Source organism: Carassius auratus, chromosome 27 (genome assembly GCF_003368295.1).
Source record: "Carassius auratus strain Wakin chromosome 27, ASM336829v1, whole genome shotgun sequence".
NCBI classification, from domain to species: Eukaryota; Metazoa; Chordata; class Actinopteri; order Cypriniformes; family Cyprinidae; genus Carassius; species Carassius auratus.
The window spans coordinates 24950185-24966589 of NC_039269.1; the positions used below are offsets into that span (position 1 = coordinate 24950185).

The 16405-nt window shown below is 38.0% G+C and overlaps 1 protein-coding gene across 1 annotated transcript in view; it reads right to left on the bottom strand.

The window, feature by feature from the left end:
• Positions 1-208: 208 nt before the first annotated feature.
• LOC113046009 (deleted in autism protein 1 homolog) overlaps positions 209-16405 on the bottom strand; it is a 35967-nt gene continuing 19770 nt past the window's right edge. The window contains exons 3-4 of the mRNA XM_026206829.1: positions 15835-16138; positions 209-793 (exon numbers count right to left, since the gene is read on the bottom strand). Of these exons, the coding sequence (XP_026062614.1) occupies positions 453-793; positions 15835-16138 (645 nt within the window). The 3' untranslated portion in view covers positions 209-452. The remainder of the gene's footprint in view (positions 794-15834; positions 16139-16405) is intronic.

Here is a 16405-nt window from a genome sequence, read left to right on the forward strand (position 1 = left end):
CCAATTTTTTAATTAATTAGAAACCGTATTACAGGATCCTAATCAGAACCTGTAATAGCAGCAAGGGTATTCACTGAAGCATGAGATATTACAATCGACTCTCTCTCTCTCTCTCTCTCTCTCTCTCTCTCTCTCTCTCTCTCTCTCTCTCTCTCACACACACACACACACACGCACACACACACGTGTGAGCCTGTACACACACAGCAGTTTGAGCCTGTATTCTGCTGATTTTCACACGACCCTTTAATCCATGTTCATGTGCAAACTTCTTTAATTAGCCCCGGGCAGGACTGGAGCCAATGTTGGCATGATTGATAGCGGCAACCAAATAGCGACTCCCCTGAAGGTGAACGAATGTGTTCCAGAATCTTGTAACACATTTGCAAAAGTACTTCAGAGGTCTTTTTTGAGTGGGGGGTGGGGGCACAGAACGTCCCCTGTTCTGGACACTACCTGTTAGTATTGCTCAGCTGTGTGAGTTGTGTCAGGAACTCCCGCAGTTCTTTAGCTGCCTGGAAGCGACCGTACTGTTTCTGAGGCCGGGTGCACTCGTCCAGCAGGGCCGTGAGGCGGCCATCTTTGACCACGTCGGCAGGGGGGTCATGGAGGAGACCACCCGTGGTGCCACGCCAGGTGGCGAATCTGGAGAGCAGGTTTTGACAGATAGCATAGTAGTTGTGGTCCACGGTGACCCGAGAGCAGAGGATGTCCTTGGAGAAGGAGAGACAGGCTTCTTTGTCGCATTCCTCGTAGCGGCTCTCGTACCACACGTCATAGTTCTCTGGTTTATCTGAGTGGATTACAGAAAATACAAATATAAGATCTGCCAAAACAATAGAAGAGAAGAAACCAAAAAAATCAACATTAACAACTGCATTTGTAGCTCATGTTTCTGTGTGAAAATTCATATTCGATAATACTGAAGGCTGAAGTTAGGACTCTGTAACCCCAATTTACAATATAACACACAATGCCATTGAATTAAGCACATTTTAGATGAATAAGTCAAAAGTAGGGCTGTATGTTTAATTCACGATGTGGACTTGTGTTTATGAATATTCAAGTGCAAAAAGACAGCTATTTAAATATTAAGTCTGCTCTTTTAGTGTGATTGATTAGCACAGTTTTGTCTTCTACACAAACTCAAGCAATGGTTGTGTTCAGGTTAGAGTTGGGGTACTCGAACTTGGACTCGGACTCGAGTCCAATTTTGAATGAACTCGGACTTGTCACGCACTCGGGTGAATTTGTACTCTGACTTGACACGGACTTGAACATTTTGGACTCTGAAAATATTCCGAGTACAGTCGAGTCCGAGTCATGTGTAACAATAAAACCAGCATAAAATTGAGATGAGAAATTAATGAATGTCTCCCCTTCTGTCATTTTACTGCACCACATCGGCAGGCAGCAGTAGCATATCATCTTATGCTTGCAGAAGAAACACACACATCACTCACTGGATATCAATGTGGATTAGTGATGGGAAATTCGATTCTTTTCCGCGAACAAGGTTCTTTCGGATGGTTCGATTCAATAAACCGGTTGAAAAAAAAAAAACGGTTCACCGGTTCTTTTACGTCTTTGGCGATGACGTAATGGCGTCAAGTCTACCAAATATTCAAATATATAAAGTCACTAATCATAACTTCAGTCAGTTAAAAACCTCATAATCATGAAAAGTTTACAATTAAGTTTTGTAACAACACTCCCAAATACAGTAACAGCAATGTGCACACAAGGATTTAAGTCTTGAAGATATAAAGTAAATAAATTAGGTGTCATCAGCGCAGAAACCATGATCCACTTACTATACATAATCCATTGCGATATTTGTTATTTCATGAACTTACGTTTCGCCAGATTGCCCTTCATTCAAGCCCTCGGTTTACCCGTGCTCATATTAGCACAGAATCAGTTCAGAATCAATCACCAAAAGAATCAGTTCGGTTCAGACGCGCTATGAGTCAGTCGGCTTCACGCTGAATCAAACATGCGCAGTATCATCAGCTCCTCGGTTCTTGAATCGGACGCGTCCAAAAGAAACATAGAAGAAACTGTTTTCTGTTCAGTTTACTGATGATCCGAAAGCCGATGCAACCGGTTCTTGACTCGAGAACGAGAATCTCTCTAACCGGCACGTGCTGCAGTTCAGTATCATCAGCTGCTTTACTCGTGTTCACGTTCTGTTTACTACAAACTCAATTTGTGAATGTGTCATCATTAACTATAAATACAGTACTGATATTTCATAAATCATCCCTTATTCCTATTAAACATAGAGTCTTTAGAGATTTAATTATTGTCCAACTTCCCTGAAAACCCCTTTGGCCCATACATAATCTACAATATACAGATTAGAAACATGCATTAAAAAATAAATAAATAAAAATTATATAATATAATATAATTATATTATATAATTATATATATATATATATATATATATATATATATATATATATATATATAATTTAGTTATTTTTGCACACTTTCCCATGTTTAACAAAATACTTGAAAAATTACACGCATGTGCAGTATCATCAGTTCATCGGTTCTTAAATCGGACGTGTCCGAATGAAACTGTTTTCGGTTCAGTGTACTGGTGATCCGAAAACCGATGCAACCGAGTACCAGAGACAGCAGCAGCAACCAACAGATGCTGCACAGCTCAGCATTGCAGGATTTGCAAGACCAGAATTGACCAAACAAGCAGTGCAACTTTATGATGCAAGGTCTCCAAGACAACAAGAAATTCATAATGTCATCATTAAGGATCTCCTCATTGACTGCACTTTACCTCTGTCAAATGTGGGGGAGAGGCAGTGAATAATTGAAATGTCAGCTTTAACTGGAGGACAATATAGTGTGATACAATAATAAAACAGGTTCATTTGTATTTTCATGCACTTGTAATACAATAAAACTTTGAAACCTCTTTTGATAGGAAACTAGTTCTGTTGACATAAAATAAAAATGTTCAATGGCAATGACTAGATGTAACAGTGGTATTTTTTTATTACATTTTTATATTGCCATTGGTTTAATGGGTTGAAAGGTTAAAATATTAATAGAATGTAAAAATTCACAATACCAATTTATAATCTTTTTTAATTTAATTACTTTCTGGACTCGGGCGGACTCGACTCGGACTCGGCCTTTAAGGACTCGGACTTGAGTCCAACTCGGACCCTTTTGGACTCGGACTCGGACTTGGACTCGATGTTTGAGGACTTGGTCTTGACTCGTACTCGACAAAGGTGGACTCGGACCCAACTCTAGTTCAGGTCCTCATACAGTGAGACTGCAGATGCTGAAAACACCACAAGAACTTCATCTCCAGAGCTGCTCATTCATGACAGCCCATCAAAACATTTTCACAGAAAGTGTGACGGGAGCGATATGACTGTATATATAACACAAATATAACACTATTGCACAGCAGACTGTACTTGAAGTACATATATATCTTAAGGAATATTGAAATTTAAAAATGTTGATATTCAACATTTTAAAAGTCAACCACAGTACAAAAAATAATAATTTGATTAAAATTTGGAAATTACTCACTGATACAACTGTGAGAGAAAGTATTGAAATATCTTGTATCTATTCCACATACACATCAATTTCATTCAAAACATGTTATTGGGATGTGGCCGGATTGCTGGGGGTATGGAGAAGAGGGAAAAATGGGGCTAGAGCATAGGGCCCTCTGAAATAGGGCTAGAGCAGAATGAGTTTCCAGTGTTTCATAACACAGCTGGTGTCATAAAGAGTTAGGGCCTGTGTACAGCACCATTCGGATTGGATCCCAGGGGGCAGCCGCTTGTAACAGCTCATCAAAAGCTGTTATTGCAATATCTTGTTGTAGTTAATCAAAACATCCTAACACCTGTTATCGTTTTGTAGCTGTGGTAGCTTGATGTAGCATGTAGGGCAGATAAAGTATACTTTAAGCTTCAGCAGAAACCATTAAAGGTGGTCATATGACGTTGTTAAAAAGATGTGTATTTGGTGTAATGCAACGCGTTTATGCAAAGCTCATCATTCTGAAAAGCGAGGTGTACGCTGATAGGCCAGCTATCCAGTGCATTGTGATTGGCCAAATGTCTCAATTGTGTGATGGAAATGTTATATCCCTAAACATACTGTGATGACATCTCCCTGCGCGACAAGAAAAACAACAATAACCCATTACAAACAAGGTATTTGTTGCATCCAGTAGGGATATAAATACTGATCATAATGACTAATACTGTCTTTTTATGCATTGTGTATCGCACTGCAAAAACAAAGAACAATGTCTGCATTTGTGATCAGAGAAATGACAAACAACAAGCGCTACTCTACACTGCTCAAAACTCACGTTTGAATCATCAGTGGCAAATCCTTTACATATGAAAACGTACTTACAGACTGACAGAAGCACCAATCTGTCCTTGCAAAGTCGGAATTGCCCCAATTGGAATTGTTGTAAATACAACTTAACCACTTTTTTTTTTAGTAGTTTAGTAGTTTCGCTTTCACAACGAAACACACAGCGTCTTCACAACATGGCACCGGCGGCAACACAGAGAATAAAAAAAGTTACACTTTCTTTCTTTGCATGAACACTTGGGCTGTGTTATGCAAATCTTCCCACATCGTGATGTAGACATTTGGGGGAGTGTTAGAACGAGCCGTTTTAGGATGCCGTGGTTGACTTAACTTTTATAAAGAATCTCTCTTTGGATTTGAGACTTTAGTCTTTGCAAGTTTACAAATCTTCTTTATGCACCAAGAAACTGTAACACTCCAAAGAGCAAAGAGAAAGGAAAAATTACAATTGCATCATATGACCCCTTTAAAGGGTTACGAAAGCTTCCCAATCAAAGAATCCAAAACTAATACTAGAAATTTAAACACTAAATCATCATATTAGAATGAGGAATCATGTGATGGCTGCTGAAAATGGCTTTGACATTACTGAAAAAATAAATAAATAAATAATAATAATAATAATAATAATAATAATAATAATAATAATAATAATAATAATAATAATAATAATAACTGTAAAATGTTACAAAAGAAAACAGATTTTTAAATTGTTGTATTTATCAAATAATCACAGCCTTGGTCAGCATATATAGGTTTTTAAGGAAAAACTAATGATAAAGATATTAAATAACTGTAGTGTGCAAATGATTTAGGATTTCTTATCAGGCACTGAACAGAGTACTTTTTTAGTCAGATTGCTTTGGGGTTCTAGAGAGACTGAACTTGGCAATTGAACTGAACATTTCATCTATTTCTTAATGTATGTAGTAGCAAGTAGTTTACAGTAGATTGTATTACAATATAAACTGGCATTTAATTCTTCTTAAATAAACATAGAAAAGGTTTTGTTATTTAAAACATTAGTCTAAAACAATGCCTATTTGGATCTTGGTAAAAAAAATAAGACCAGGAACATGTATTAGGAGAAAAACTAGGATCAATTTCATGTTTACATTCAACACAAGTTCACTATCCTTTGCAGAAGCAATGATTGCATTTCTTGTCTAGTTCTCTTCTGTGTTTCACAACATGCCTAGTTTCAGTCAGCTGACTTTTATTCAATACGACCTAATCCTTATTCCACTGGCTCTTCCTTTTAAAAACAACTTGCTGTTGGATTCTGTATACCAGACAACATAAAAAGCTCTTTATCATCGCTTTCTTGCATCTTGCATCTTACATTGCTTTCTTGTAGCATTTCAATTTTCTTCAAAAAGAAGCACAACCTACACTAAAATGGAACAACGATCTACAGAATAAAAACACTGACTTGATTCAGCTCTTCACTGCGATAAGACAAATAAGAAATTCTTCTGAAAGCAGGTGCAGTTTTTCTCTATCCACCCATTTTAATGCTGAACAAATCAATAAAGCAGAGCATCCTGCAGAAATAGACTGGGTTGTGACATTTACTCATCAGCAAAAGTATATTAAGTCATAAAGCGCCTTAAAGAGTTGGGGAACTGCTGTCTTGGTCATTTGACACAGCTCAATATCACGCCAATAACTAATTAGAGAAAATGAAGTCACCGTGCTGCCAATCACTCTCGTGGGAGCCAATTATGAGATCCACAGGAGGTAATGTGCCACAGCCAATCAGAACACACGCTGGCTTCGGTGCTTTTCTCATCCAGAGTTTTATGGAGGAACTGCACAAAATATTGTTTAAGAACTGAAATGAAAAGGACAGTTCATTTATTCACCTGACACTTATATGGAACAAAAAAGAACCCCATTGACTTTCAACAGATGAAACAATCTTCAAAATATCTTTCTTTTTTGTTTCGCAGAAGAAATTCTTTCAGGTTTGGAACAACATGAGGGTGAGTAAATAATGACTACATTCGTTTTGGATGAACTGCTCAGCCACAGAATATAACTTGAACTAAATGGGTAACATTGTAACAATGTAGTTACAGAAGCTAATGTTAACAAATTAAACCTTATTGTAAAGCGTTACCACTAAATATTGTTTAACTAATGTAGTTATAGTAACTATAACTAATGTTAAAAGCATAGTTCACACAAAAATGAAAATTCTGTCATTAATTACTCGCGCTCAAGCAGTTCCAAACCTGTAAGACATTCGTTCATCTTCGGGACAAGATTTAAGACATTTTTGATGGATTCCGAGAGCTCTCTGACCCTCTATAGACAGCAAGGATCCTAACACGATCAAGGCTCAGAAACTTAGTGAGGAGATCCATGTGACATCAGTGGTTCAACCGTAATTTTACGAAGCTATGAGAATACTTTGTGTGTGCAATGAAAACAAAAATCTTTATTCAACAATTTGTCTCCTCCGTGTCACCCTATAGCGCCATTTGAGAGAATTTCACATACATAAACAATGCATGCAACTTATGTACATGGATCTGCTGTTTATGTTGTTTTCAATTTGATCTGAATAATTTTATACCAGGGCTATTTAATTGGCAGCCAATCATCTTAATCTGGCCCGTGAGAAGAGTACGTGCAGATCGCATATATGCCTTGAATTGTGTTTTCACCAATTAGGGTAGTTTGTCCACAAGGTGGCAACACTGGCACGGGCCAATCGGAAAAGAAGAGGAAGAGTTCACGCAACAGTGCGTGAACTCTACGGTTTTCCCACAGAATTGGTCTACTTTAACAATGTTGCCAAGGGTTGTTTTGAAGCGACTCCAATAACATTATATTTATCCCCTGGAATGCGAATTTAAGCAAAATGAAAAATTTAAAGCGATTAGTCTCATTTTGGAGTTGTTTTAAGTAGCATTGGGCTGGTTTTCTTGTGAAAAAATGGCAACTACAATCTACCGGAGAACGTAACATCAATAGATGACGGTGTTGACGAGCTTGTGTGAGTGAGTTATGAGATATCCACAACTAGTTTAAAATGAGTATAAAGTCAGCGTTATCGGTCATAATGCAGAAATAGCGCAGACTGGACGAAGGTGATTATCAAATAAAGTATAGTTTAAAAGTCTGCGCGTTCGGCTGAAAATATGCTGGCCGCTTCAGACAAGCATGCCAGTAGCACTTCAAATGACAAAAACGCACACAATTATGTCAAAATACAGTTTTGGCGAGTGATTTTTTTTTTAAACACGGCCTTAAATTAGTTATTAAGTCCAAAATAATCGTAAACAGCTGGGAGAAAACCTGATGTGTGTCAGAAATACCTCACGCATGTCAGATTTTAAAGAGACAGTGCTGCTTTTAAAATGAAACTTGCTGAAGTCTGACATTGATTGAAATCACAGAAACAAAAAAGAGAAATCACTCGACTGTTCTAGTCGCTGGTTAACTTTTGTTGCTTGAATAAAGATTAATCTATATAGTTTATTCATATACAATTTATAGCTTATTTGAAGATTGTTTAACATCAAGTTAAAAAGTTGTTATATTTTTCAGAGCCTAGATAAATGTTAAAAAATCAACAATTATACTGTAAATGTTGAACGGCTATAATTAATGGCTATATTAAATGCATCTTCCTCTCAAAAAGAGACATCATCAGCAGTATCAAAACATTTGTTAATAATAAGACTTTGTAAAGAGATGTCATTAAATATACCATCTTTATGTTGTTTCTACAATAATTTGGAGGTTCAGTGTGAAATGATGACGATATTAGCAATCAATTAGTCCCGATTAATTAAAGAGAATGTGTGATTAATTAGTTTCCTTTCATTTAGAATTTTTTTTTGATTGACAAAGCAAATGTCAACCTCTTCAGACGTTGCTGTTGGTAATATTAATTATTTTTACTGCTGAATATGCATTTAATTTTAATTTATTATTTTTTGGACCCCCCACATAAAGAGATTTGGATGGCCCCCAACCTCCTTGGCCCCCTTCAAATTTTCAATATGATAATCCGTCCCTCAAACAAAACTAATTGAATAGACCTGTTTTATGCTATCAAAAAATGGCACTATAGGATAATTCGGAGGAGACGAATTGTTGAATAAAGTCATTATTTTTGTTTTCTTTGCACAAAAAAAGTATTATCGTAGCTTCTTAAAGTTACGGTTGAGCCACTGATGTCACATGGATTATTTTAACAATCTCCTTGCTATGTTTTCTAGCCTCGATCATGTTAGGATCCTGGCCGTCTATAGAGGTTCAGAGAGTTTTCAAAATGCATTAAAAAAAAAAATCTAAATTAGTGTTCTGAAGATGAACAAAGGACTTACTTACTGGTTTGGAAACAACATTAGGGGGAGTAATTAATGACAGAATTTTCATTTTTGGGTGAATTATCATAGCTTTATCAAACAAAACCGTATTTTACAGTAATGGCCAAAAGTTTTGGCAGTGACAAATTTTGTGTTCTGCATAGTTTGCTGATTCAATATTTTCCAAGTTTATATGGTATATTGAAAACAATGATAAACATAAGTTTTAAAGGTTTTTATTGGCAAAAAAATATAAGTCCCCATTTACAGTGTTGACCCTTGTTCTTCATAACCTCTGCAGTTCGCTGTATGCAGAATATCAGCTTCTAGGCCAAATACTGACTGATGGCCTTCCATTCTTGCCTGATTAGGTCTCAGAGTTGATCACAATTTGTGGGCTTCTGCTTGTCCACTTGCCTTTTGAGGACTAACCACAGGTTCTTTATGGGATTGAGATCCGGAGAGTAGCCTGGCCACAGATCCAAAATTTCAATGTAATGATCTTTGAGCCACTTCTTTATAACTCTTGCTTTGTGGCATGGTGCTCCATCATGCTGGAAAATGCATGCATCATCACCAAATTGCTCATGAGTCGTTGGAAGAAGTCGCTCTCACAGGATGTTTTGATACCATTCTTTATTCATGGCCTTCTTTTTGAGCAGAACTATGAGAGAGCCCACTCCCATGGTTGAAAACCAATACGACATTAATGGTCTCAGGATGCTTCACTGTTGACACAACACAGGACTCGTGGTAGCGTTCACCTTTTCTTCTCCGAACAGTCCATTTTTCTGAGCTTCATCAGAGAAAATAACTTTGCACCAGTCTTCTGCGGTCCAGTCCTTGTGCTTCCTGCAGCATTTCAGTCGGTCCTTGATGTTTTTCTTTGAGAGAAGTGGCTTCTCTGCTCATCTTCTTGACACCAGGCCATTGTCCTAAAGTCTTGGCCTCACTGTGCATGCAGATGCTCTTACAATGACCTGCTGCCGTTCCTGAGAAATCTCTTCATTGGTGGTAACTTCCTGATTCTGTAGCTGACTCCTCAGGAGGAGACGGTCCTGGTGCTTGGTGGACACTATGGGACGTCCTGAAGACCTCTTCACTGCACTCTCTCCTTGAAGTTCTTGATGATCTGGTAAATGGTTCTTTCAGGTGCAGTATTTTCCTTGCATGTGAGGCCATTTTGATGCAAACGATGATGGCTGCACGTATTTTGAGGTAACCATTGCTAAGAGGAACACAATTATTGGAAGTGTTTCTTCCCTCCTTTTATAGCAATCTGCTCTGAAAAACTTTTTAGTATGAGAGTGATTTTCCCTGACTAGTACTCATTCACACTTTCACATTTGCTGCTGACATGATTAGTCAATTAATGTTTGCTGGTCATTTTGGGTCAGGATAAAAAAAAAAAAAAAGTGTTTTTTTTTGTTTGTTTTGTTTGTTTGTGTGTGTGTGTTTTGGCCAATGAAGCTTTTAGCAGTTTTTTTTTTTAATGCATCTGATTACTCACAATCAAGAAACAATGTGAATGAACTCCACAACATCTTAAACAGCAAACTTTACAAAACACAAAATTTGTCACTGCCAAATCTTTCGGCTATGACTGTAGAAAGTCATGTTACTATTAAATGTCATTAAATCAACTAAAATTGGCAACAGATATTTGCAATAAAAAAACCATCTCCTGTGAATAGAATTAATTTCTGAATCCATGAATGCCAATAATTAAAAGGTTCGCATTTTTAATTAATGCACTGAGATATTATAAGCACAATTAATTAAATTTAAAAGATGAATAAAAGCCCATCTATCCAATGCCCCCTGCAAAAACACTTACAACCTTGATGCCCACACATGTCCAGTGAAGTGGTTTGACATAATAAGCACACATCAGAATAGAAACTCAATAAAAAAAGCTTGTGTTATCTAACATTTCAGAAAGACCCATCTGCAAGCAAAGACGCACATACGAGCTCCATTCAAATAAACGCTGGAAGGCTGAAGCAAACAGCCATTGTTATGTAGCACACATGCTCCAAGTTCATCCGCCAGCCCAGTCTTGCCTCTCTGGATGGCAGATTCACTGGCACGAAATAGTTGGGCAAGCACTGCACCCATCCATGCCAACTCACTACTGCCCAGAATCAAAGTGCAGCTTTGGGCCTTGTTCATCTGTTGCAACGCAAACACTTCGATAGCAACATTCCTAGCAGAGTCGATATTTTAAAGAGCCACACAGATGGGAAATCAAAAATGACCTGTATTACAGTGTATGATGTAGCTGTCCATCAGTGTAAACAATGTGCAAATAATTAAACCAAATAGTACACGATTTATAAAGTTATTGGCTTCTAAAGTAAGGAGTCGACTCTGAATCGCTGAAACGAGTCGTTATAGATTTCAAATCTTTTGCCCATCTCTATGTACGTCACTAGGAAACGGAACTCTGAGCTGCCCCACCCCCCACACAGACGTGTGATGGCATCATGTCGAGGAGACTGTGTGTTTTTAATTGTAAAGGCAAGTTTGTTTTATGCCGCGTTTCCACCGAAATTACCCGGAACATTTGTACCAGGAACTTTTTTTCCCAGGAACTTTTTTCCCCCCAGACCTGTTGCTTTCTGCGTTTCCACCGCGGTGTAAAGTACCGGGTAGATTAGGCAAATAGACTGGTGACGTAGGTCTGCGCGCGTTTCTCAATACAAAGTACTGCTGATAAAAAAAAAAAAAAAGTACGCTGATTTTGGACGTGCATCACGATAGTTACTTCTGACTTCCTGCATTCGTCTTGGGAGTGTGATGTCCGCGACGACGCAAGTCCAGTAAATCTATAAACAGCAGCGTACTTGATAACTTCAGTCTGCTCGTCATGGCTACTGCAATTTTCCTTACTGTATAACAATAAAACGAAATATGATATCAAATATCACTGCCTCCTTTCGTTTTCATTTACGCATAATAACAGCTGCAGAAATGTACTTAGTTCAGGGAAATGTGTATATGCAGCCATTACAATGAAACGAAATATTATATAAATTTGCCTTTTTTATTTTCATTTTAACATATAGATAAATTGAATACAGACCAAAGAAAACCTGTTAGATTTACCCCGCAGCTGAATTATATGTTATGTTTAACCACTAAAGACACATCAGAGCCAGGGGCACTATTAGAAGGTCTATCCCAGGAGAGGCTGCTCCCTGCGGATACATGAGGACTGAGATCCCGCTGATCGAGTGGAGCTCACCGTCTACGAGATCGGCGAAACACATTTTTTAAATAGGCGCTGTCTTTATAAATAAACCATAGATTTGAGTTTTAAACAACTACTTCTCGCCCTGAAATACTTTTAAAATTACATTTCATGACACAATAACAGTAATATTTGAAAATGATCCGAATAAATGGTGGTTGAACTCAACCAATGCTGCGTGAACTCAGATCGCTTTGGCTATTGCAATTTTCCCCTCAGTATATTTACAATAAAACGAAATAGGATATAAAATACCACTGCCTCCTTTCGTTTTCATTTAAACATAATAACAGCTGCAGAAATGTACTTAGTTCAGGGATATGTGTAACGTTATATACAGCCATTACAATGAAACGAAATATTATATAGACTTGCCTTTTTATTTTCATTTTAACATATAGATAAATTGAATACAGACCAAAGAAAACCTGTTAGATTTACCCCGCACTAGAATTATATGTTATGTTTAACCACTAAAGACACATCAGAGCCAGCGGCACATATCAGAAGGTCTATCCCAGGAGAGGCTGCTTCTCGGCGGATAGATGAGGATTGAGCTCCCGCTGATTGAGTGGAGTTTACCGTCTACGAGATCGGCGATACACATTTTTTAATAGGCGCTGTCTTTATAAATAAACAACAGATTTGAGTTTTAAACAACTACATTCTCGCCTGAAATACTTTTAAAATTACATTTCATGACACAATAACAGTAATATTTTGAAAATGTTGATCTGAATAATTGGTGGTTGACCTCAACCAATGCTGCGTGAACTCAACCAATCAGCATGTTTAGCGCCAAAGCCCCGCCCCCGAAAGTTCCGGAACTTTAAACAAAGTACCACCTCGCCAGCAGGGACTTTCTGGGGGGCATTGTTTTACCCGGAACTTTTATTTAGTTCCTGGTTCCTGCGGTGGAAACACACCAAGTACCGGACCAAGTCCCTAGTTCCTGGGTAAAGTTCCTGCGGTGGAAACGCGGCTTTATTTTCACTGCCAAGGAATGAAGATCAGAAGAACCAATAGCTAAAATTCATTTTTACCACAATACCAGAGCAGTACAACAAATCCTTGTTGTGTTCACAACATTTCACTGATGACTGCTTTTCTAATCTCGGTGAGTACAGCGGGATTTTCAAAGCGTTTGGCAATAAAAGAGGGTTCATTACCAACTTTATCTAGACCAACGAGCATCTCCGAATCACAACGCGAAGTATAACTATGAAGTTATGTGTCTGTTTTCTCCCGAGCGTCTTATCAGTATGTGTGCTGTCTGCAGCCTGTCTGCGCTGATCGTCATGTACAAACACGTCATTAAAATGAAGTGTAACTCCGTGAATACTCAACGAAGAGACATGAGAGAGATATCTATAGAAAGCTTGACGTGTCTACTTTAAAACTAAACAAGTGCTGCTGAAAACAGATTTTCTGTGATAAAGTAATCCATATGAAAACAACGCGATGTCTGTTTTTCATGTCTCCCTTCGTTATATCTAATGTGACCCGCCCCTGCGCTGAACACGCTATTCAGATTCTAACTGAAGCGTGCGGCTTGAATACACCCACAGAGAAGAAAAAGCAGCGAGACTGTTCAAGTTTTTTTATTTTACTGTTTGCTTCGCGGTGAGAGGAATAAGACATAATTCACCCCAAACAGATGCTAACGCATTGTTTACCGTGAAGTTGTGTGCGGAACAACCAATCAAAACTATGTCAGCCGACCAATCAGAACACACTATGCTACCGAAAGATGGGGTTTAAGGAAACTGAATCTTTTGAACAGCTTCACGCGAACCGTTTGGGGATCTCTGAGAATTGAGGTAATTTTAAAATGATATTTTGACAAAATGACAATGTTTTTTAACCTTGGATGGAACCTTATGTACAGGACTTATAAACAGTGATAGGAAGCTTAGAATTTTCATCTTACTGGCTCTTTAACAATTCTGTTCCTGCGTTCCTCTGTATTATTCAGGCATGTGATCAGCTAGAGACAAAAAAAGAAGGAAAATCTGACCACGCCCCAACACTTATTATTAAAAATATATTTTAGCACATTATAAGATTGATCTTATATTGTAAAAATGCATACTGTCCTGTAAAATATAATAATCATGACAACAATATAATAATATAATAAAGTACTATAATATATTAAAGTACATCGAATTATTATTATTATTAAAGTCCCTGCCAAAAGTTTGGAAACATTCTGAAATGACCATCTTCTCATCAAGGCTGAATTTATTTGATCAAAAAGTAAAAGTCTCTCCAAACACTATGAACCTGCTCTGCTCTGATTGGTCAGATGGCCCTGTCTGTTGTGATTGGTCCACGTACAACACATGTGAGATATGATACGCCCATTGCCAAAGTTCCCTATTTTGAACGCTTGATAGAAAATATAAACATTATTTATCATTCTTGTGATTCAATGGAGCAGCTGGTCCAAATAAACATGGTACTAAGCCATCTTTCAAGAGCAAGCCTTTAGTGAATCCCACGTTGAACTCCCAAAGAGGGTTTTTTTTTTTTTTTTTATAAAACTCAACGAGATTAGAGAAGCAGTCTTCAGTAAATTGACGTGTTTGTGGGCGGGGTCAAGTTGTTTGTTGCCAGCCAATGTAGAGCACAGGCGGGAATTATGCAAATGTGATACCCCATGATGTGTAGCCATCACGGAAGTGGGATTCGAATTACTGACGACTCGTCTAGGCTGTAGAGAGTCAATTCTTTATTTTGGGAGACAATAACTTTATCGTTACAACTTTGTAGATCTTTTACATTACACACTACATGAAAGGCAATATTGGAAATGGCATAATAGGGGAACTTTAAATAGCATACATAAAGAATGTAAATGGTAAATAAATAAGTAACAGCAAGTTCACTATAACCACTACAAAATGGGCTAAAATATCATCATCTGAAATAACTATTGTTGTTGATTATTGCTCTTGATATTGTAAGTAATTATTAAATGTTTTGGGTTGGGGGAAACGATATTATATTCCTATATATTCCTAAAAAAGCTAAGAATTTTTCATGAAAAACCCAACGTCATTTAAACTGGGAATAAAGCGAGCAAAGTATGCTCTCCATCACTGAAGCAGTACATGACTTAAGTCAGGCACGAGTTATGTACTCACGCAATAACTCGTGTTATGATCACTGAAGCGGTCTACACTGCAAAATTAATCTCTTGCACTGCCATCTGCACTTGTTTGTGATGGGAGAATTTGTGCAAGTGCAGATTCAGAATTCAGTCAGTTTCAGCAGTGGCTCATCTTGACACCTCTGATTGGTCACTGCCTTCATCAGCTCAACGGAAATGTGCGTGATTGGTTATACTGAAAACTGCAAAAAATGTTAACAGAAATCTGATGCAAAGTCTAAGATCTAATGTTACACTTTACATTCATTTTCACATTTCATTTAAATCATGACAGCCATAATTTATTTACTCCCATTAATTTCTGACCAGTGTTACAGGAAAGCTGTCGGTGCTTTTCATGTGTAAAGTTCTTAAAAGTCCAAAAAAAGAAACAGCTATGAGACTTTAATTACAAATCTGAGAGCGTGGGAGGCCCATGCGGGTTTCCACTTGGTCTGTGAGACTGTGATAATTCTTCCTGAAAGTCCTGAAAAACATTTATTTTGACGGGGAAGGCAAAATACAGAAACAAACAGGCCTAAAAAAACAGGTGCTCCAGCCCATCCAAGGGAAAACTGAAAGTGGGTCGGAACGTATGAAAGTAGAAAAAAAAAACCCCAACAACAACACACCGTCTAACCTGGATAACAGTCTCCTGCACAACTTATTAATGCTGTAAAGCAAGAGCACGGAGACACTGGAATAAAGTCATTACTTACTCTGCTTAATCAGTCTCTTGTCTGCCACTATGATGTTTTCTGCATCGACGACGATGACTTTTCCGTCACGAGGCCCGACTGCAAAGTTGTCGAAGCTCACGTCTAGGAGGTAAAGGGCAAAGTCAAAATCGTTGTTTGTCAGCTGCTCGGCGATGTCCATCAGCTGCTTGGCCAGATCCACTCTTTTCTCCCATGGTGCATTGTAGAAGCTCCAGAGCTCTTCGCCCACGTAATTCACTGCCACCATCCGGCCGCAGGCCCCCAGGTATTTGGCGAACGGCCAGCCCTCATCGGAGGGAAAACTCTGCAGAGATGAAACACGAGGAGAGTCAAGGTGAGAGAAGTTCTCCATTCACACACACACACACCATGTCCTCTCAAATCTGGAGCAAAAAATACCAATTAAGACACAAGACAAACTGCACAATCACTAGCAAAGTAGCTGGACCAAACTTTTCTTAAGTGCTGTGGATATTCGATAGCCCCATTTCAATTCGAGTCATTAAATATGTATGAGTGAACATTAAACTTTAATTTTAGAGATTCAAATAATTTAGAGGACAAAACACAG